The 23,748-nt window shown below is 40.1% G+C and overlaps 1 protein-coding gene across 13 annotated transcripts in view; it reads right to left on the bottom strand.

The window, feature by feature from the left end:
• LOC126298875 (tetratricopeptide repeat protein 39B-like) overlaps positions 1–23,748 on the bottom strand; it is a 335,246-nt gene that overhangs the window by 46,873 nt on the left and 264,625 nt on the right. For all 13 annotated transcript variants that reach the window (XM_049990399.1, XM_049990392.1, XM_049990398.1 and 10 more), the window contains 2 exons: positions 19,808–19,940; positions 19,559–19,691 (listed from right to left, as the gene is read on the bottom strand). In XM_049990399.1, the coding sequence (XP_049846356.1) occupies positions 19,559–19,691; positions 19,808–19,940 (266 nt within the window). The remainder of the gene's footprint in view (positions 1–19,558; positions 19,692–19,807; positions 19,941–23,748) is intronic.

Below are 23,748 nucleotides of genomic sequence, written 5' to 3'. Positions count from 1 at the left end.
GGCACTCAACCACGAAATACAAGTTTTCTCACTTCCTGACTAACTATCATAGTACTTGCAGTGGATCCTGATGCAATTTGGAATTCCTATGTTATGGTATGGATAGATGCCTGCCTATTACACATTACAACCCTCTTCAACTGTTGGCGGTCTCTGTCAGTCAACAGACGAGGCTGGCCTGTATGCTTTTGTGCTTTACGTGTCCCTTCACATTTCCACTTCACTATCACATCAGAAACAGTGGACCTAGGGATGTTTAGCAGTGTGGAAATCTCGTGTACATGTGTATGACACAAGTGACACCAAATCACCTGACCATGTTCGAAGTCCATGTCTTGGTACTTTTGATCACATAGTGTATATGATACATGCTGTGAATGAGTTAAAATTATTAATTATGAGTAAGAGGTTACAATGTTCCAGTTACAGCCAGTTAACAGGTTCCAGAAACATTTAAAAGGTTCCACATAGGCTGGAAGTATACTACTAGAATAATGTTTGCATTAGTGTAGTAGCATTTTGTCCGTGAACTGAGAAAATTATTGTTGGATGACTTTGCTCCAGATTTTTCTCATGTTACACACAGTTGTTTTGCAATATAATGTTTCACCATAAATATTGCTCTGATGAGTCATGTTACTTTTACCTCGCACGGAAATATTTTGCCACATATAACTACATTTCTATCTTTTATTCATTGTTGAGAACCACACGTAACTACGTACTTAATACATCTTGAATGTACGATTTTTATGCTTCACTATCCTATATATCATGTTAGTGTTATGTGAGAGTACAACACTGCAGTGAAGGATGTACAACACACTTGGAGCTTTAAATGTCAAAGTTCCCACATTGGAAAGGTGTGGTACTGGTTGTGAAGTAGAACAATTCTACACTCAGTATCCCCAATACCAACACCAACACCAACACGTTAACGTTTCTCATTCTAGCCCCAAGTCACACCTTGCCTGGGTGGAGCTATTACCGAGTCATGGCTGCTGCACACAATGGCTGTAAAGGAATGTTCCAAAGGAATGAAGGCTTGCAGGTGCATGAAAAACATCTAGCCTGAGTTTTGTAACCCCACCTGAAGATGATAGCAATATGAGTAACAAAATTTATATGAAGGTACAGATTCACCCTACTGCCATATAACCTTCCCATGGGTCTATGTGATGCAGTTACTGAATCAGAAGTTCACCTAGGTTTTTTTTCCTTTTTTCTTATGGCATGAGAACAACTGAGGTCATAAGTGCCCATGTCAGGACCTTACAACATTAATAAGAAAAAGAAGTTAAAAGTGACTATACATTAAGCCCAAACAATAGAAGAAAAGAAAGCTAAAAACATGGACTTCCTCTTGGAGAAAGGTCCACAAAAAAATGCCACACAGACAGCGGAGATTCCAAATCAAAGATTAAATGTTCTTCGCTATATTGCTACAATGGATAAAAAGTAAAACACAGTCAACAGCCAGCATGTTGTTTGCTCAAATGGCTGATAACTCAGACTGCAAACATACACTAAAACGTAAGCGGTTTAGAAAAGGGCATTCGGTCAGGGAAGGCAAACTGTTTAAGGTTCATGACAATGAGCACAAAGGGGTGGGGGATCACTGTTTCAAAAAAGGTGATGGCTAGAAGACAGTGCCCAGTACGCAACCCAACTAAAATGATCTCCTTGGGGCAAGGGGGCTAAGAGGAGGCTGGCCAAGGCACTGGGAGAGATTTAATTTCCTGGAACTTATTCCTGTGAATATAAGACCTGTGGTGATTCCTACGTGACAAGGCAACACAAACATCCAAAGGAATGGAAGAGTAGGCAGGCCAAGGTAGGAGGACTGCAGCCTTGGCAGCAGTGTCAGCAGCTTCATCTACCATCAGACTGATGTGACCACGAACGTCAGAGTGGTTCCCTCAACAGCAACCAAGTGGAAGCTTTTTGGACCCCTTGCATTAAGGCATGGACTGAGTAAAGCACACACAGGCTAAAAAGTGCACTGAGAGAATCAGAGCAAAGACAATTAAAAATCCTTTGCCACTGGATGGACCGTGTGGCCTGATGGAGGGCGAAGAGCTATGCTGTAAATACTGAGCAACGTTCTGAAAGCCAGTATCAAAAATGTTCAGTGTCAATGACAAAGGCGGGCCTGACAGTATTAGAGCCACCAGAATACACGGAGGTGCTATAGCTATGTTGTGTGTGAAGTTGAGAAACTTACAGAGATAAATTGAATCCAAAGAAGTTTCCTAGGGAAGAGAATGAAGGCCAAGATGAACACAGGCTGCTGCACGAAGCCAAAACAGTGAAGGGTTCGCACCCATCAGGAACATGGCATGAAGCGTTAAGTTAAGCTGCCAGAGCACTAGCTGAAAGTGAACTCTGGGAGGTAACAGAGAAGAATGACACACCCTGTACTGGTGGTCAATGGAGTAATCAGAAAAGAAAGCACAGAATAGGTGGCTGGGCATGGCAGGCAAATGGCATATGTATCCACTGAGGAGAACATCGTGCTGGTATGACAGTGGTAGTTTGGCAGCTTCTGCAAAGAGACTCTCAACCAGGCTAGTTTAAACGCGGCCAGTGAGCAAACATATTCCACAATGGTGGATTGTATTAAGATGGCGTGAGGTGGACGGATATGCAGATGAATAAAGGAAACACTCATAGTCTAGTTTCAAATAGACAATGGATTAATACACACAGAAGATCACGGTCTGATCCGTTTCCCACGAAGTACTGCTTAGGACACACAGGACAATGAGGGACCTGATACAGCATGTGGCCAGGTAAGACATGTAGGAGGGCCAAGAAAGTTTTCTATCAAGCATGAGCCCCAGAAGTTTTTCAGATCCAGCAAATGGAAGAGCAACAGATCCTAGATGTAAAGATAGTGGAAGAAACCCACTGTGCTGCCAGAAATTCATACAAACAGTTTTGTCAGTGGAAAAGCGAAAGCCACTGTTGATGCCCAAGGAATAACAATTATCAAGACATCACTGAAAATGCCGCTAAAGGAGACAAGTCTGTGGAGAACTGCTACAGATCGCAAAGTTGTTGGTGAAAAGGGAGCCAGGGATGCTTAGTAGGAGACAGGCCATAATAGGGTTTATGGCTATAGCTAAGATGACACTCAGGACGGAGCCTTGAGGCACTCAATTCTCCTGGATACAGGTGTCTGACAAGTCCGAACCCACACGTACCGTGAAAACTCTGTCTTTTAAAAATTTCTGAAGGAAATGGGGCAGGTGGCATCGGAAGCCCCACATGTATAGACTACGGAGGATATCAGTCCTTCAGCATGTGCCATAGGCTTTCTCCAAATCAAAACACATGGCCACTGTCTGGTGTTTTGCAGAAAACTGTTCATGACATGGGTTGACAAAGAGATGAGATGGTTAACTGCAGAATGACATGTTCAAAATCCACACTGTGCAGTGGTCAGTAGACTGCGAGACTCAAGCCACCATACCAGCTGGCCATGAATCATATGTTTCATCAACTCTCAAACACAGTTGGTGAGAGAAATGGGGCAGTAGCTAAAATGAAGGTGTTTGTCCTTACTGCTCTTAGGTGTGGGTATGACAGTGGCTTCACACCAGCATCTGAGATTCATGCCATCGGCCCAAATGCAACTGTATGTATGAAGGAAAGATTTGGTGGCTGTAGAAGTAGGAGAGTGGGATGCTACTGCGATAATCGGCAATTTTACAACTGCAGCACTGAATTAGAGGTAACAAGTATGCATGGCCATGTCGTTCATGGAGCGAGGTGTAGCAATAATGGTACTGTACGTGCTGGATGGGAAAATGCAGGCTTTTCGACAAGCCAACAACTTGTGAGTGACATGGTGAGGTATTTTTTACTTGACCCGGATCTCCTGGATGACCTGCTCATTGAGATACTTGGGACATTCATGAGATGAGGTGGCACGGTCACCATTACAATTGATACAGTGGGGAGGAGGTGGGAAATCGTCCTCATGAGCATCCCTACCACAAGTAACACATTTGGCCATGTTTTGACTGGGCATGTGAGTGTGGCTGTAATGTTGGCACCGGTAAAAAATACATTGAGTTTGGAATATAAGGTCAGACCGTGATGACTTCATGGCCTGTTTTGATTTTCAAGGAACATATTACTCAATCAAACATCAGAAAAAGAGCCAAGGTAGGCACTGAGGTTGCATCAACCTCTTTCATTATCCTACAGACAGCAGTAATGCCCTGATCAGAGAGAGAGAGAAGTTTGGATTTCTCCCTTGGCCAGACCATCAAGCAGCTGAGTGTAAATAACACCATGCAGAGAATTCAGCATTTGATGGACATTGATACAGATAGGACAGCTGTGGAGGAGCGAAGCTGTAGGCAGTTGTTGGGCTTAAAAATCAGAATTGGGCTTTAGAAGAAAAGTCTCATTACGTAAGTGAGAGGAGGATTTTGCAAAGCCTGCAATTGTATCAAAACCTTTCTGAATAATAAATGGATAACCGTAGCAAGGGATTGATGTCCTTCAGTATGAAATACCATAAGGACCCAAGGTGCAGCTGGGAGAGTATTTGAATCTTTCACCTCATTCCGCTTACATTTAGTAAACATGGGCTGAGATGGTGATTGGCTCATTGTGAAAAAGTCCATCATGATTGCCAGCATCTCTGATGGCATGCTCCTTCCAAGGGCCCCTCCCTCTCTCAGAGGGGACTCGCCCACCTTAGTTGTACACAACTCCTCACATGTAGACCAACCGGCAACTGGGAAGGTGATACCTCTGGCAGTCAGCCCTCCCCGAGCCTGGCCCGAACCAGGGGGTATGTGCAAACCTGTTGACCTGGGGCTGGGAATTACATGTTACCCATTCACCTGTTATGTGTCAAACGCATGGGGTGGCCTTTGGGAGTGCACAGGAAGAAAGAAGAAACAAAGAGAAACCTCAAAAACCAAAGCAGACAAAGGGGAGGAGATGGAAGGTGAGGACAGAAGGGAAAACACGAGGGACTGTTCCAGTGCTGGGCTATTGAAATTGCAACAGGCATTGCAGAAAATATCCAAGATATGTTATCCAAGAGAGGGGAAAAAGAATAGCAGGAGGATGGGCATACAGAAATCACCACAGAGTGGTGAGGCCCCTGGAGGTGCTCACCTAGTTGATGACCTCTATTTGAGTATTTGTCATACACAATAGTTTGATGGTTATGGTTCTATATTGTTTTGGTCACACTTTGGACTGTTTATGATTTGCACATGGCAACTTTAGGTGTTGACTTTGGATTTGATTACACTCAAAACTTGTACAATGCACTTGCTTGCTCCCTCTATTAGATGCCCTATGGGATCTACACCATAAGCTACACATTATACTCTTATGTATTCAGCTGAACAGTCAGCTGAACTCTGTTGTTTCTTTAATGTTGATTTAGAACAGTTGTAGATCCATGTCCAGAAATTCTGTTTATAGCTAGCGTCAGTACTTTACCTGATACTACAGATACTGAATCTATTACATGGAGAAGGCTGGATATTTTGACTGCTTTACAATACCCCAACCCTTCTGAATTAAAATTTTTCCCCACTTTTCACCAATATAATATCCAATAAATTGTTTGTTTAAATAAATAGGCTGGGACTGGTGTTGATAACAGTTTTTGACACAATGTGAAGACCAACAGTCTGTCTGTATAATAAGGACATTCATGCTAAAATGAACCACTCCTGATAGATGTTACTAAAGAATCTTTTTCCACGGAAATAATCAATCAATCTCTTTATTCATCTGTTAACAATATACATTGTGTGGATGTAGTCAATTACGATATAGTTTCTTATCTTTAATTTGTTTCAAAAACTTGGATAATAAATACAAATATTTCATATAATTATATATAAATAATATTACTTTCCCATACTCAGATATTCTTCAATGCTATAAATATGTGTTAGTAAAAATTGTTTAAGATCTACCGTGAATTTATGAAATGCTTTAATTTTCATTATTGTAGAAGGCAATGCACTAAAAAGTATTCTGGGCTGGTAGTTTATACTTTTTTGGTCGAGTGCTCCTTTGTGGGTGTCTCTATGAAAATCATCCCTGTTCCTTGTTTCATGGTTATGAACCTGATTATTTAATGTTGAAAATTCCTGGTGAATTTTCAGAAGGCAAACACATTCATAGATGTATAAGCTAGTAAGAGTTATTATTTTAAATTCTTTAAATATTTCCCTGCATGGAATTCTGCAGGGAAGCCCTTTCATTAGTCTAATAGCCCTTTTTTTTTGAAGTTTGAAAGTTTGTTTTGCCGCACCTGTATTTCCCCAGAAGTTCACACCATATCTAAGCAAACTGTTCATGTAAGCATAATAGGCACACAGCAATGATTCAGTGTTGCAGTAATCCTGAAGTATTCTTAGCACATAGTAGCATTTACTTAATTTTTTTACTCAAAACTTCTAGATGCTTTTTCCATCTCAAGTGCTCATCCATCCATATACCAAGGAATTTTGTGTATGGAGCTTGTGCAATAACATAGTTCCCTAACTAAGCTTTTACTCTTCTTCTAGTGTCACCAGCAAACATTGCCGTTTTCGCAACTGTCAGATGGTTTGGCAAATTGTTTATATACACCAAGAACAACAAAGGGCCTAACACTGAACCCTGGGGCACTCCATAGCTAGTTTTTTTTGAAAACTGAAAGATACTCTTTGCCTTCATGACATATTTGTACTTTCTGTTGTCTATCAGAGAGATAAAACTTGAACCATTTGACAGCAGGCTTGGTCAGCCTTATATGTTTCCCTGAACTGGTTCTGGAATTTTGAGACATAAGTTCCAAAATGCTGATACAAGATAATTTGTTATGTGCCATTCTAAGTATTTTCTGGGCCAGCAATGTCTTTCCTATTCCACTTAGGCCTCGACCATGTCTTGTATGACAAGTTCTCAAGCAGTTACAATTGTCAGAGGGTTCATGGTTACAACTGATACATTCCTTAATATCTAAAAGCATTACATTTTTACACTGTTTGCAAATTGTTTCAAAATATTTGTTAGCTTTGGTTATTTCTCTGTTTACACATGATGCTTCAATTAAATTGTAATGATGAGGTATTTTACACAATATAACATTTGTGTTTGTTAACCTGCCCAGTGTAGTGTTCAGAGCTGTTGTTGCTGCTGCTGTTTCATTATGGTATGCATAATTGGAACCACCTATAAGAACTGGAAAGTCACTCCTTGACAAATTACTGCAATCTTCAGTGTTGGCGAGGATCTGGTTGAATCTTGCTCCAATTTTAATGTTTTTTTGGGTTGTCAGGGTCTTCATTTTTGTAGCCATCCCTCTTCCAAAACCATCAGAGTAGATTCTGATGTGTGTTGTTTGTTCTCTTCTTATTTATTGACTCTGTGCTCCATCTTGTTCTTTGTATGTTGCATCTGATAAATTGTTTGCTTTATTCAATTTCAAAAGAGGTACCATCAAATCTGCATTGCGGCAAGATTTTTTGCTGTGTTTCTTTTTTGACGATTTTAACACATCTGCGCTTTTTGTGCCACAGTCCATGTTTTTCTGCTTCGTGTGTTTGGCTTCAGATGTGATTTTGTGGACTTCATTATCTTCAAGTCCATTTTAATCAGGTATGTTACATAATTCAGGCCTAATAGGTTTCAACCTACAATCATCACAGGTCCAGTTTTTTATGATTACCTCCTGCCCCTTTAGTGAGGGATCTACTTTTCCACATCTAAAAAGAAATATGTTTCCACATTCCGTACATTCAACACCACTTCTCACAGTTTTCTGGCATTATCGACAATGGTTACTGGTCCTGTCGCTTGTATTTTTACTAGTCAAATTTTCTGTTACCACATCACTGTACAATGGAGATTCACACTGTTGTTTAAGTTCATCATTTTTTAGTTTTAACCCACGAATTTCATCTAATAGAAATGCAATAATATCGTCTTTGCTGTTTACATTTTTATGTGTTTCGTCTTTGCAGCAATTCAAACAGTACTAATTATTTTGCTTTGAGCTTACATTTGCACATTTATAGTGGTAAACTGTTTCACATTTTAGACACATTATTCCTTTGTTGGCACGTTTTACACAATAGCAGTGGGAAGACATCCCATTTTCTTGCAGATGTTCCGTGTTGGTCGTTGATGCTACACACACAAGTTCATCTTCGAATTTTCAGGTGTTCGCACATCTTCTTTTGTTTAACTTTTTAAATAATATGGCAAGCCAGACAAGTGTATGTAATGACTAAGGCAACTAATTTTACATAAAAATAAGATTCCAAGAATGTAATTCATGTTATGTGCAACTACATAGTTAAGCAACATAGCAAAAGGCACAAAGATCTTAGTTGCAATGTGGATTGTGAGGACTAAGGATTCTACAATGATTGTGACTTACTGGCACTAATCCTCGTGGTGTGATTTTGCATAGTTAGTAGTACTATTCTATTTTTTTGTGAAACCTAGAGTTAGAAACTAAGTAATTATAAGCTTCTTTATTGTGGGATCTGCAGCATATATTATGTCACACTAGGACATTATGCAGAGAAATAGTGAACAGTATGCTACCTGATATTTTATTTTTGTATGTAAGCTTATTTTGGCTTTATTGCCTTCACCAGTACTTCTGCAAACAATCACATGTATTTATATTGTACATTATATATATATATATATATATATATATATATATATATATATATATATAGTGGTATGGATATGTGTGTGTGTGTGTGTGTGCGAGTGTACACCTGTCCTTTTTTTCCCCTAAGGGAAGTCTTTCCGCTCCCGGGATTGGAATGACTCCTTACCCTCTCCCTTAAAACCCACATCCTTTCATTTTTCCCTCTCCTTCCCTCTTTCCTGACGAAGCAACTGCCAGTTGCGAAAGCTCGTAATTCTGTGTGTGTGTTTGTGTGTTTTGTTCATGTGCCTGTCTGCCGGCGCTTTCCCGCTTGGTAAGTCTTGGAATCTTTGTTTTTAATATATTTTTCCCATGTGGAAGTTTCTTTCTGTTTTATATATATATATATATATATATATATATATATATATATATATATATATATATATATATACATTGGATGTTGTACTCACGTCCTGACATTGTAAATGGACATATGTCAACTTTGAGTAAACTATTACTGCTGTCCGTAGCTGTTGGATGTAATATTTTTTCAGTAACATTTTGAATGAATATCCGATTATTTGATGTTGTATATATACCTTATAATATGTTTTTTTATTACTTTGACAGCTGTAGAAATTCAAGTTTGTGATTAATTGTTTACTCAAAGATATTTATGTTGTTGCAAGTCATGTATCTATAGAACTGTTACTGATGTGTTTACATCTCTGGTGTTTTGGTTATCCGTTATCCCTACATAAAATTTCAATAAAAATTTTAAAAATTTTGAATTATACATAGACACTAAGCATTATCCTCATGACACACTAAATGAACAAATCTATTTCAAGCACACACAATTTTTACAAAATGATACTGAAATTTTATAGATGGATAATGGATAACCAAAATGCCAGAGATTACAAACACATCATACCTGTTGCATAGATACATGACCTGCAACAACATAAATATCTTTGAGTAAACAACTAACTGTCAAACTTGAATTTCTACAACTGTCAAAATAATAAACATATTATACGTACAACATCAAATCACTGGATAGCTTTACAACATTATTGAAAAATTACTACAGAGAACAATTATGGACAGCAGCAATAGTTTACTCAAAGCTGACATAAGTCCATTTACAATGTCAGGACATGATTATAGCATCCACGGTAAAAAAAAAAAAAAAAAAAAAAAAAAAAAAAAAAGATATATTATGTAAAATATAAATAAATGTGATTGTTTGCATAAGTAATGATGAAGGCAATAAAGACAAAATAAGCTTATATACAAAACTAAAACATCAAGCAGCATACTGTTCACTTATTCTCTGTGTAAGTACTTATAGTCTGAAAAACATCTATATTTTTAAATATATTGTTAAGTAATTTAAATACCTTTTTGGTAAATTTAGCTACAGTTTTATGAAGACTACACACAGTAAGGCAAGTTGCCTGCCACAGAGAGTGAACACCTATGTCAGAATTTTTAAGTATAAAGACTTTGTTCTAATTCGGTGCAGACTGTAAATATTGTATGAAGAAGTGCAAGTAACATTAGTCTGAAACAAAATATATAATCTTTGCAATCATTGTACTTAGTCTTTCATACTGGACAATGATTTCCATATTCCTGGTTCTTATTCTGAGAAGGGTATGAGCTACAACACAGAAGTGTTTTATGAGTGTATGATGCAGGCCAACAGAACCTTAAGAACATTTTTCAGGTGAGTTATGAATATAAAAAAAGAGGTAAGTGCATGAACAGCTGGATGCTAATGCTCAATGCAGATTGAAATAACCACAGAATATCACCCATGACTTATGACTGCAACACAGAACCAAGCCAAAAACATTGTTGAGGACCTTTGATTATTTCCATGCTATTAAAGTCATTTTAATTCTTCATGACACTGTTAATCTAGAAAACTAATGAAGTTTGGCAGCTGGCACTTCAGTACCTTCATAAGTTTTGAAAACCCAAAGAAAAATATTTTTGTAGAAATCCTTTGCAGTGGACAAGAACAGATCCAGTTGGGTAAAATGATGGTTCTGTCATAGACTTAAGGAATTTCCTGAAAAGAAGGCACTTTGTCCCTCCAGTAGTATAAATGCATTGGAAGATTGGTGAAATAATAAATCTACAATAGAATTCTTAAATGACTGGTCACTTTCACCTAAGTGCACTTAATACATGCTAACGGTTTTTGTCATTTTTCAGATAATCACTGAAAATTTAGAATACAAGAGCTTCTTTGCCACTTTGTAACAGTAATCACTTTTTCGAACTGTCGGTATCTTTGACTAGCCACTTTTTATTTGGCCTGCTGATAAGTGTTAAGTAATTATGCTTTTCTGCAGTATGTACTAATTTATTACTGTAAAGTTGCATAACATAATGCCTGTACCACATGCACTTGTTCATTATAGCACATCAACACAAATCAAAACTTTAAACTTCCACCCACCAAGCACTCTTTTTAAATAAAAGTGAAAGCTCGTATCACAGTGATAACTTCATTACCAGACGAAAGCTACAGAAATCACGATATATCACTCAATTGTAAATAAAGAAAGAAATGGTATGTGCAGTGAATACCCACACATTTCTTGCAAGCATATTGCCATCTGCACAACACTGTTCGAGCTCGTATGCCCACAGTGGAGTGCACCCAGCACTACAGGTGGACAAGGGCAGACAACAACAGAGGCACGGGCAGTGAGGCAAGTGAGTTACAGTGTATTTAATCCTACTGCACTGGCCAAGTGCATCCAGACAAGCACACCCACACACCTCGTGCATGTGCAGAATGTGCACAACTGGGTTCACCTGGTGAGCAGCGTATACTAACGCCTGCTCTAGGTTGAACTGAGAGGTGCTCGAGAGTGCCTGTGCTCTCATCCACACAGAGAAGACTACGATTATCCAGTTATCGCAATTTTTTAAAACTAAACTGAGGAAAGGATTGACATCGACATGTATTTCTTAACTGCACATTTCATCCGTTGATAAGTAACTGGCATAACTAGAAAATCATAGAGTAACAACAGCACTTCTTGAGGCAGCACAAATAGATTCAGTGTCATATTTGCCAGGTTGTAAGTAAGTCTAGGGAGCAGAGGTTACACCTTTTTCAGAAGAATATGCTAGAAATGCTATTGCCCAGTGAATTGGAGTACCATATGTGAAGAAGTAATTAATTGTTTAGTGTTTTCCTTTTGGGCAACACCTAGTGAATCCTCTTCCTGAGGCATTGATGATGAATACTGAAGGGAGCTCCAAGCCACTGGCCATTCAAGTTAGGAATTTATCAATGAAGAATGGGTGAGTGTAGAGGAGGGGAGAGGGAGGAGATAAATTTCCAATTTCCGTGAGCACAAAAAAAAAAAAAAAAAAAAAAAAAAAAAAAAAAAAAAAAAAAAATTAAAAAATGTTTGTTTGTCTTTAATAATTATGATAAATCCTGACAATGTATCTCATTGTTAATCAGATCTACCTTCCACTAGCCTCAAAGTCAGACAATGATCAACATTTATCTGTTACATTAATTCTGAAATGAATTTCTTCTGATGAGCAGAGGCTGCAAACATTCATTTCACTTTTGGACTAATTATATCCCTTCAGCATCTAGGCAAGTGATGGAAAGTTGGTATCATAGGTAGGTCCCTCAACTGCATTTCATTTTGGCAGGTACAAATCTTACTGTACATGTCTGCTCCATATTGTGACATGACACAGTTCATTCGTGGAGCATTGTATCGATGCCAAATTGTGAATAAGTTTAACCTTCTAAATGATGTACACTGTGTCATAGATAGAAGCACTGTATTGGTTAAAAGGAAATCGCTATCAGTCTATAACTGTGAGAGGGTATTAGGCTATACCACCAGTGCTAATATATGCACTGCCTGACAAAAAGAGTGAAGCATCTAGAAGGGGAGGAAGAAATGAAATGAAACTTCACTCACTGAGAGAGTATGTGGCATTATTTCAGTGCTCAAAAAATCTGAGTCAAATTAAAAAAAAAAAAAAACTGCAGTATAAGCCCACTTATCAGTATGATGATGCACTCCCTCTTGTCTAGATACACACTGATTTGATTGAAAAGAGTGTCACGAAGCTATAGCATCCCACAAGTGTTGTACTGATCCTCAATATCCACAATACAGTGACTCTGGGATCGAGCTGACCTCCATGACGGTGCCACACACATTCTATGATGGTCCCACACATATTCTATCAGGCACAGATTTGTGGACATCAGGCAGACAGTTCATAGACACATATGCCACGTGTGGATGAGCACCGTCTTTTTGAAAAATGGCACCACAAAACTGTCACATTATAGGTAACACACGAGGATGCTGATTGTCCGTGACATACTGTTGTGCCGTAAGAGTTCCCTCAATCACTACCACCCTTGACCTGGGGACCTATCCCAGGGCTCCCCACACCATGACACCACGAATAACACAACTGTGCCTCACCAAAATATTGGAAGAAAGGGACCTCTCCTCAGGTTGTGGACATACTTACAAATGATGAGCATACAGGATAGTGCAGAGCTGTGTTTCATCGCTGAATACAATGTGACACCATTCCTCAGCAGTCCATGCTTCCCATTACATTAACACTCCAAATGTAGCAATTTGTGTTGAGGTGTCAACAGCAGCCTTGGCATGGGTCAGTTATTCCCTAGTCCGATTGCTGTAATGCTGTAACGTTTGGATACAGTATTACTAGTGTCCTGCTTGACACAGTCATATCTGGGCGGAATGTTGCAAAGCAATATGAGGTGGAACAAGCATGTGAGAATTGTGGTCAGGAAGGCAAATGGCTGACTTTGGTTTACTGGGAGAATTTTAGGAAAGAATGATTCACCTGTAAAGGAGACTGCATGTAGGACACTGGTGCGACCTATTCTTGAGTACTGCTCAAGTGTTTGGGATCCACACCAGGCTGGACGGAGATGTTTTAGGAGCTCAAATTGGAATCTCTGGAGGAAAGGCAAAGTTCTTATCAATAAGGTCTATTGAGAAAATTTAGAGAACCGGCATTTGAAACTGGCTCCTGTAAAATTCTATTGCCACCAGCACACATTGTGCATAAGGATCACGAAGGCAAGATACAAGAAATTAGGGCTCTTACGGAGGTATATAGACAGTTGCTCTATTTGTGAGTGGAATGGGAAATAAAACGACCAGTAGTGGTACAGAGTACACTCTGCCACACACCATACAGTGACTTGCAGAGTACCGATGTAGATATAGATGCTGCTTGTCTCTGACCAATGGTGCAGGATGACACAGAATGTTGCAGGGAGTCATTTACTTGTTCTTGGAGGGTAGGTATAGGCATGAAGGAGTTACAATATTCTTGGTGCACAATATAGTGTTGCCCTTATACTCACTGAAACAAATAAATGTGGATAAAATCTCTAAAATTGTTGCACACTCATACACTCAAACTGATCACTCAATCATTATCTCACGTAAGACAAAACAATGGGGCAAAAGCAAAAGTAGCTATACATGAGACTAAAACACAAGTAAAACAACAAAGGAGCTAAAAGAAATGCACAGGGAAGTTACATTGGCTGACCACTAGTTAAAAAAAAAAAAAAAAAAAAGAAGGTGAGCCAGTCACCCTGTTAATGCATTAAAACCATTTCCCTAAAATTCACAAAACTTTAAAACTTGAACCATATTCATTTTAACATTACCTAAAATAGAGGACAGATCAATCAGCAAATCCGCTGTGGCCCACAAGTCAGAAAATAAAGCACAGTCCAATAAAATGTGGCGCACAGTGATCTGTACACCGCAAGCACCACTCATTGAAAGGTCCTCTCGGCAGAGAAAGAAAACACACATCGTAGGGCTGTGGTCTATGAGAAGATGAGTAAGGATGACCTCATCCTGTCAATGTGACTAAAAGGAGGTATGCCATGGCCATGTTGTGGGCTTTACTAGAAAGAGCTTATTGTCTGTCTCTTCCAGCCATCCATCCTCCCACCAATGCAAGACTCTGGATCTCAACAGCAAGGCTATAGCATGCAGAGGGATAACACACTGAAATAACTGAGGATCACAACACATCACCTAGGCTGCTAGACCTGCCCTTTCATTCCCCACAATACCCATGTGCCCTGGTACCCAGCAGAAAGATAGCCTCAGCACAGAGGCTGGGTATGGGCTGGTCCTGTAAACACCTACAGTTAGCCTAAGCCCCTCATGGTGGATAGCATCAATAATCTTCAGGCAAGATGGCCTTGCTGACCCATACACTGTGCAGTCATAGTCTAGCAATAGATGCACAAAAGTCCTATAAAATGGGATCAGACATGCCCTGTCTGCTCCCCAAGGCCTTGGGCTAAGGCACTTGACATTATTCAGTACCTTCAGGGTTCTAGCTAATGTCCAGCAGGTGGTAACCACAACAGTTCGAAGTAGAATGGTGTCTCTCATATGCAACTCAGGTATATTAAAAATATGATGCGAATGATTAAAATGAAAACACACACACACACACCACTCCCCCCCCCGCCCCCCCCCCCCTCTCTCTCTCTCTCTCTTTTTCTCTGCAGAAAACCGAAAACCTGTCTTTGTCTTTGCAGCCCACTCTGCCACATTGTAGATTGCAACTGACAGGACACTGTTGCAGCACTGGAGGAGGAACAAGAAACAGCAAAATTGTCCACAATTAAGGAGCAATGTAGAGGACTCCTTACCATTTGCATGGTACTGTTTATGGCTATCGAAAAGAGGGTAACACTTAAAACACCGCTCTTTGGTACATCATTCTCCCGCTCAAAATGATCTGACAGAGTGTCACCAACTCAGGTCCTACAAAATCACTGAGACAGGAAAGAAGATGGAGAGGTGGCCACGAAAGCCCCACTAATGCAGTTGCGTGAGATTACTTTATCTCAAAGTTGTGTTATATGCCTCGCTGATATCTAAGAATATGCCACTACAGTGATGTTTATGTAGGAAAGCCTGCTGAACGGCCAATTCTAGCAGGGTCTGATTGTTGACAGTGAAACGAAATCTTTAGAATCCACACTGAGACCGGCTAAGGAGATGCCTGGTCTCTAACAACCAGACCACATGATGGATAACCATTTGCTTTACGGTCTTTCCTACACAGCTCGTTAATGCGATACTCCAATAACTACTAGGACACATGCAGTCCTTTCCTAGTTTGAGAAGATGTATCAAAATTGCCTCTCCACGAGTTGGGGAAGTGAACTTCCTGCAATGTCAAATTAAAACATTTGAGAAGAATTTCCTTTGACACTGTAGGCAAATGTCGAAGCACGAAGTGCCAGATTAAGTTGTGACTGAGTGCAGTGTCACGTGTCTCAGACAGGGCAGATTCCAGCTCCCACATGGAGAAAGGGGAGTTGTAGAACTCAGAAGTGTTGGGTCCCAATTCCAGCTTTTCCCTCTCTACAGTCACATGGTAGCAGCAAAATGTCAGTAGTTTTTGCAAAATATTCTGCCAGTGTCTGAGCGATGTCTCTGGGCATTGTTGGGAGACACCCTCGTTTCAGCACTGCTGCTATTGGTAAACAATTGTTTACCAGAAATCCTCTGGATGACTTCCCATACATTCGCAGAACAGGTGGAACGATTGATACTGTCTTGGAACGCTTACCATGACCTCTTCTCGTTCTCCTAATTGCACGTTGAGCCTCAGATCTCACGACTCGAAAGACTATGAGGTTGTCTGCTGTTGGGCAGCATTTAAAACATCGAAGTGCCACATGCCTGTCCCGGATTGATGAATGGCAATCATCTGTCCACCAAGGTACAGGTTGCCTCATAAGATGACCTGAGGACTTTGGGATGGAGAAGTCATGGGCATGATGGATCACTTGTGTGATGTGGTCCACCCGTTCCTGGTGTTCAAACACAGCCAGCTCGCTAAACAGAGTCCATTTAGTTCTGCTGACCATCCATTTCGGTGGCTTCTGTTCAACCAATCTTCCATTAAGTAGGCGGATCCACAGTGGGAAGTTGTCACTGGAATGAAGGTCATCAGTTGCTTCCCACTGTGCTGAGCCTGCAAGGGCTAGAGTGCAGAAAGAGAGGTCAATGCTGAGGATGACACAGTAGCAACTGAGAAATAAGTGGGACTGCCTGTGTTGAGGACGCACAGCTCCTGAGGCATCGGGAAGTTCTCCCATGGAAAATTATAGTTTGAGCCTCATAATACATTATGGAAATTGAAATCACCCAGTAGGAGAAATGGGCTGGGAAGTTGCTTAATAACACCTGTGAAAGCCTCACAGTCTATCGCATCCTGTAGAGGTAAGTAAACAGAGCAGATAGTGATCTTCTGACCCACATAAACTGTGCAGCTACTGCTTGTAGGCCAGCAACCAAGGAACAGCAGAGGAGTGGTGTGTGTTACTGACAAGCATAGCAACTCCTCCCTTGGCTCTTTCCCCAGTCAAGTCATCCTTTCAGTGGAGGATATAGTCCCTTAGCACAGGGGCATCAGTGGCCTTGAAATGTGTTTCCTGTAAACACAAGCACAGGGGTTGTTCCTGTGCCGGAAGTTACAGTTCCTCCACACGATTCCTGAAATCATTCATGTTCTACTGTAGTATGGGAGCCATTTATCACAGGGGTTGAACTTTCACCCTGTCTTTCCACCGCAGCGGAGACCCCACAGTGGGTGGAGTTTGAGGCTTGGGGCAAGATGGGTGCCCCAGGTAGACTTCGTAGTCCAGTTGCTCTGAAGCACTGCAACAATAGTGGAGGCAGTGCTGGATTCTTTTACCAGGCTCTGCCTTTGGACATACTGAAAAGTCCATAGTGGTGGCAACTGTTGCTTTATCTGATATTCTCGGGAGAACTATGAGCTCTAAAACAACTGCAATTTCACATGTGCACTGACAAACACAGGTATTAGTGAAGATACTAGCAACCTACACTTGCATAGGTGCACTGGCTGTTGAAAGATACTTTTTAAGGACAGAAGCAAATGATGTAGTGAATATGGGAGGCTGCATGTCCTTCTAGGTCTTCTTGGCCTCACCATATGGGATGCATTTTAATCTCTTTATCTCCTGTATCTTTCTTTCTTCAAGGAATCCAGACAGGGTGCTCCCCAGATCAATTTACACACTTCAGAGTGGAGAAGCAACTAACTCCGTCACTGGCGGCCTTGTCACATTACTCCACAAGTGGCTTCACCCTTACATCCTATGGGGGTGCACCCAAAGTGCTGGCATTGAAAACAGCACACTGGGTTGGGGAATATGGCCATACACTTAGACAAAGGAAATCTGCCTTGATATGCTATGAGAGTTTCATGCTACTGATGGTACAGTTGAAGGAGTCATATTTTATGAGATCCCCATCCACCCTTTTCAATATATTGTGTTGCACATAAACAATCCCTCCCTGAGCTCACTCATCCTTCAATTCATCCTTAGGAATGTTGACCAGATCTCTTATAGGTCACAACCCCTTTGCTATGTTTCAAGGTGATGTGGAGCTCTGTTCCTACAGCACACTCTTCAAAGCACTTAGCTTTCTGAAGGTTGGTGACTGGTTGGGAACTAGCAGTTTCAACCAACAGTTTTCCATTATGCAATCACTTAACTGATTTCAGAGTACCTGCAATACTCTACAAACCTTCACAAATATAAAAAGGTAAAACCTTATCAAAGCTGCCCTCTTTTCACTTCACAATAAAAAACACATTCTGACCAGCAACATGCATTCTGTTACTGTATACTGAAGAACTCTGTACAATCCCTGAATCAGGATGATTGGCTATATGAGTCCTATTCTTAGACTGGGTGTTAGTACCTACCAGCACCCCACCCTTTCTGCTCAGAGGAGAAGAAGTTAATTTCTAGGGTTCCACCTCAGTCCCACAAGGAGCTAGGGAAATAAGGGTCCATTCAGACAGAGCCTCATGTGCCTGTGTAAGGCTTGTACAACTGAGGTGTGGCAATGTTTCCAGAGATTGCCCGCTATGACTGTTCCACCTCAACAGCCATGCATCTCATTGGTCCACACCACAACTCAAGATTCAGGTTTTTTTAGAGAGGTTTTTACCATTCTTGTGATCCAGGCAGTCAAGCCAAGATCCCCATCACCTGTGCCATACAACATTCCACTGATATGCTACACAGTGGTCACTGAAGCAGGCCCAGAGCTTGTGGTGACAGTGGACTGGCGGCGCTTACCAGTCTTGAGCTCAGGAACCCCAGGGACATCGAGCCTGTATCCAGAAAATGAATGCCGAGTCCCTGAGGGACCTTGTGATTTTCAGACATGGTTGATCACACATTGACAACAAATATGTTTGTCCTCAAGTCCCCCATACAGTCCCACATTGGCAAATGGAGACCCATAATGAAGACTCTTTCGAACCCTGTCACTTGCTGATAATGCTGTCTCACATGTGTACGTGACATTATGTCCTTCACGGTCATCACTCACCATCCGATGCCATTCATGCCTTTACATATCCTGTCAAACTTTTTAGCAACACGAAGGTAACATTGCCACTGTTCTATTTATCACACAGAATTTCAACTCTAATCATTTACATACACACCAATGGTGTGTTAGCAAACGAAGCTGCATTGATATCTGACTATGTCTTCAGGGTGTTTCACTTTTTTTCCCAGGCAATGTGTTAAGTAACTGATGATGACTTGAATGACAAAAAACAATTAATAATTCATCTGTAAAACACTGTTATTTTGATATGTTAATATGATTTGAAAATATGATAATGTGTTGGGACATAACTGGTTAATTATGGCTTCTACTTTCTCTAAACAGAGTAGATTCTAGTGCTATGAAAAACATATCCATTCAGCAAAATCAAGAACCATATTAAAAAGCTGTTATGTTACCAAAGATGAAGACTTACTTGTATGAGTTATAACAAGATCTTATTTTAATGCCTGCTTTGATAAAACTAACTAATGTTTCATCTTCTACAAATGTAAGCAATGACTTCAGCAGTAAAGCTTCTGCGTAACATAATTCAGCATGGACCTCTTCTGAAAATACCACAAAAGGCAGAAAATTAGTATTATAGTTTAAAATTATACACTAAAATCAAACAACACTGCTAAGAACTAATTTACTATATGAAAAATTAAGCAAAGACACACACCTGCTGTGTATAAATCATAATTAGGTTTCTTCACCATTTTACCAATTGATTCCGTTATAGTATTCTTCCTGCGATACCTGTTACACACTGCCATACACTGTTTCAACGCTTCTGATGCTTTCTCAATGTGTTGCTAGAAACAGAAAACCAATATTATTTCCACAAATCATCTACATTAACATGCCAGGTGTTATGTTTGTGGACAAAAGTGAAGGGGAATGAACTGTTCAAGATGCTGTTTCTTGAACAGTGAATGAAAGGAAACTTATATTTAGCTAATAGATGCGACAGTAATGTAGAAGTGACAGAAACAAGTAAATAAAAAAATTAATTAGCTATAAATACAGTCACAAAGACACCATTATACTACAGCACTCTCTAAATATTGTAGCAGAACATTCAGTTTTTCTAACTTTGGCTGAACAATCAAATTCGTACTTTATTTTTTATCCATCTCTATTTTTACTTGGAGTAAAGCTATGCATGACATTGCCTGCATCCACACATGACAATGGGTCTGCTATTGCAAATTATGTTTATGAGGAGTAAGACTGGATGAAGAGTTACACTAACTTGGAGATATTGAAAACGTCTTTCATTATTTCTAAAATCTGGACATTACATAAGGAAATAAAAATGTTAGTACAGAATGAAATGTATAATTCAAAGAAAGAAAGAGCCATGTGGTATTATTGGCTGAGAGAGCCTGAAGGGTTCTTCACCCACATAATTGAAAACGATTTTCTAGTTCTGCTCACAATGGTCTTGTTCCATATGGTGTATGAGAATTGTGTCTTAAATCTATATGATGAGGGTAGGTGACTAATTGGTGTGCGTGTATGGTGTGGTGGTGTGCTTGTTTCGTATGATAAGTGAAGAATTAAAGAGTGTGTGACACTGAATTTATTTCTCTGTAATTGACTTACATTCTAGTTTGTGGATGTGGTACATCAGAAGCATAGTATCCTTCAATGGTCAGGATACAAATGGTTTTAATTTATAAGATTTGTTTATACAAATGATCAGTTTCAATATCATAGCCTATTGTAGTTTTAGTAGCCCCTTGAATGTACCAAGAATATTTGGTGACAGCTGGCAGGAAGCAGACATTGTTCACACTTTGTCAGTCTGGAGTATACAGTGGTTTTATCATGACATTCTGGGAAAAAAGTCAAGAAGTGCAATTTGTCACAAACAGGTTGTCCGAGTTAAGTGAGCTGTGGTAAAGAGCCAAGTAAAAAACTTCTGCAGACTATGCAGACAACACAATTACACCTTAATTTCACATGGAAATTACAATTTTGAGGAGAAAGTGCACTTTCCATAAGCAATACTTTGCATCATGCTATATTGCAACTCCATAAAAATTCTCAAAATTTACTATTTTATTTTTAGTTCAGATGGACTAAATGTAATCCTAGCTATTCACTTTTCTTCTTCTTACTATTCCAAATTACTAAAATGGACTAGCACATTCAGCATCCCAAAAAATAGAGTTCTGGAGCACTAGGCTCATATTTAAGATCAGTAACCCCACAAGCTGAATCTGTGGTGAGGGTCTACCAGATGCTATTTTTTGAGAACTGATCTGCAGAAATAGCATTTCAGTGCAGTTTTCAAATTGAGACCTGTAACACAATATTTAAAGTTTATTATTTAATTTTATGAAATTTTGTTGTACAATTAACAATTTAATAAAGTGATGTGATTAATAAAATGATCAGAAATGACTTTATTAAGTTATTCAAAATGATATATTTATATCACTATGAACAACAACTTTTTGAGGTAAGAAAAATTGGAGATTAATGTCCCTGAAAAAATCAGTATTTCAGCTTTAAAAATAACTTATTGTACCTTTAAACAAATGTGCTTGTTAGGCAACTGTGATGTAACAAAAGGAATGCATCACTCAGGCAAATTTTACCTAAATGTAATACAAATGCAATAATTTCCTGAATAATCAGCCTTAGAAAGTAAGTTTTAAATAATGCTAATGGATAATTGGTTTGCACCTACACTTCAAATTGATGACGTTCCTTACAAGAAAACACAGTTGTCCAAAAATGTCACTTGTTGCCTTGAATGCTGTAAATGACTGCTACAGTGCACTACATTTGTAGAAGTACCTCAGTGTACCACAAGATATCTGTCTTGCAATAGCATTAGTGGTTTCATGTGAAAGGCATTGGTACTTCAAAATAAAATTAATAAAATGCTGATTCGAGGCAGAAACCACTGGTGCTCAAAAGATTAATTTGTATCAGCTTTCCAGTGAATTCAGTCTAGTAAGCCCATATAAAATAATTGGATATATGTTATGAGAAGAATAAATTGTTACTCAACGTATCGCAGAGAAGTTGAGAGTCACAGACAGGCACAACAAAAAGAGTACTAAACATGTAAGGTTTGGGCCAGAAGGCCTTCTTCTGAAATAAACAACATTCTCTCTCTCTCTCTCTCTCTCTCTCTCTCTCTCTCTCTCTCTCTCTCTCACACACACACACACACACACACACACACACACACACACACACACACACATATAGTGCAGTTCACAAACTTTTGATCACTTTGTCTGGCTATCGAGACCAGACTGCGCAACTGTGAATGATGGGAGAAGCAATCTGGGTGGTGGGGGTTAAGAGGAGGCTGGAGAGCAGGGAACAGCTGGGAGATGGTAAAGTGCTGTATGCTAGGATGAAGTGGACAGAGGGTAGGGCAGTTAGGTGCAGATGAAGGGTGGAGGGAGAGGGGATGGTTGTTTGGCAGAGAGTGGAGTGAAAAGGAGAGAAGTAAAAAGAAAGTGGGTGCAATTGTGGAAAAGAAGGGGATAGGTAGGTGAAGGACAATAACTAACAATGGTTGAGGCCAGGAGGGTTACAGGAACACAGAATATAATGCAGGGCAGGTTTCCACTTGTGCAATTCAGAAAAGCTGGTGTTGGTAGAAAGGATCCATATGGCACAGGCTGTGAAGCAGTCATTAAAATGAAGAGTGTTGCATTGGACAGTATGGTCAGCAACTGGGTGGTTCCGCTGCTTCTTGGCCACAGTTTCTGGGCGGCCATTCATGTGGACAGACAGCTTACTGCTTGTCATCCCCATGTAGAAAGAATCACAGTGGTTGCAGCTTAATTTGTAGATCACATGAATAGTTTCACACGTGTCCCTGCCTTTGATGAGAGTTGTGACCAAACTAGAATAGGTATTGGTGGGAGGATCTATGGAGCAGTCTTGCATCTCTCTCTATTACAGGGATACGATCCATGAGGTAAGGAGCTGGGAAAGGGGGTTGTGTAGGGATGCACGAGGATATTGTATAGGTTCAGTGGGAGGGGCGGGGGGGGGGGGGGGGGGTGGAATAACACTGTGGTAAGGTGGGGAGGGTAGTGGGGAGGACATTCTTCATTTCAGGGCACAACAAGAGGTAGTCTAAACCCTGGCAGATAATGTGATTCAATTGCTCCAGTCCTGGGTGGTATTCAGTGATGAGGGGAATGCTTCTCTGTGGCCATATGGTGGGACTTTGGGAGGTAGTGGGTGACTGGAAAGATAAGGCATGGGAAATCTGTTTCTGTACAAGGCTGGGAGGGTAATTACAATTTGTGAAGGCCTCAGCGACACCCTTGATATATTTCGAGAGGGACTGCTCATCATTACAGCTGCAACAGCCACAGGTGGCTAGGCTGTATGGAAGGGACTTCTTGGTACGGAATGGATGGCAGCAGTTGAAGTTGAGGTATTGTTGGTAGTTGTTTGGTTTTATATGGACAAAAGTACTGATGTGGCCATCTTTGAGGTGGAGATCATCATCGAGGAATGTTTCTTGTTGGGCTGAGGAAGACCAGGTGAAGTGAATTGGGGAGAAGGTGTTGAGGTTCTGGAGGAAAGTGGATAGTGTGTCCTCACTTTCAATCCAGATCATGAAGATGTCACGAA

Source organism: Schistocerca gregaria, chromosome X (assembly GCF_023897955.1).
Source record: "Schistocerca gregaria isolate iqSchGreg1 chromosome X, iqSchGreg1.2, whole genome shotgun sequence".
Taxonomy (NCBI): domain Eukaryota; kingdom Metazoa; phylum Arthropoda; class Insecta; order Orthoptera; family Acrididae; genus Schistocerca; species Schistocerca gregaria.
This window is presented reverse-complemented; position numbering and strand designations above follow the sequence as displayed.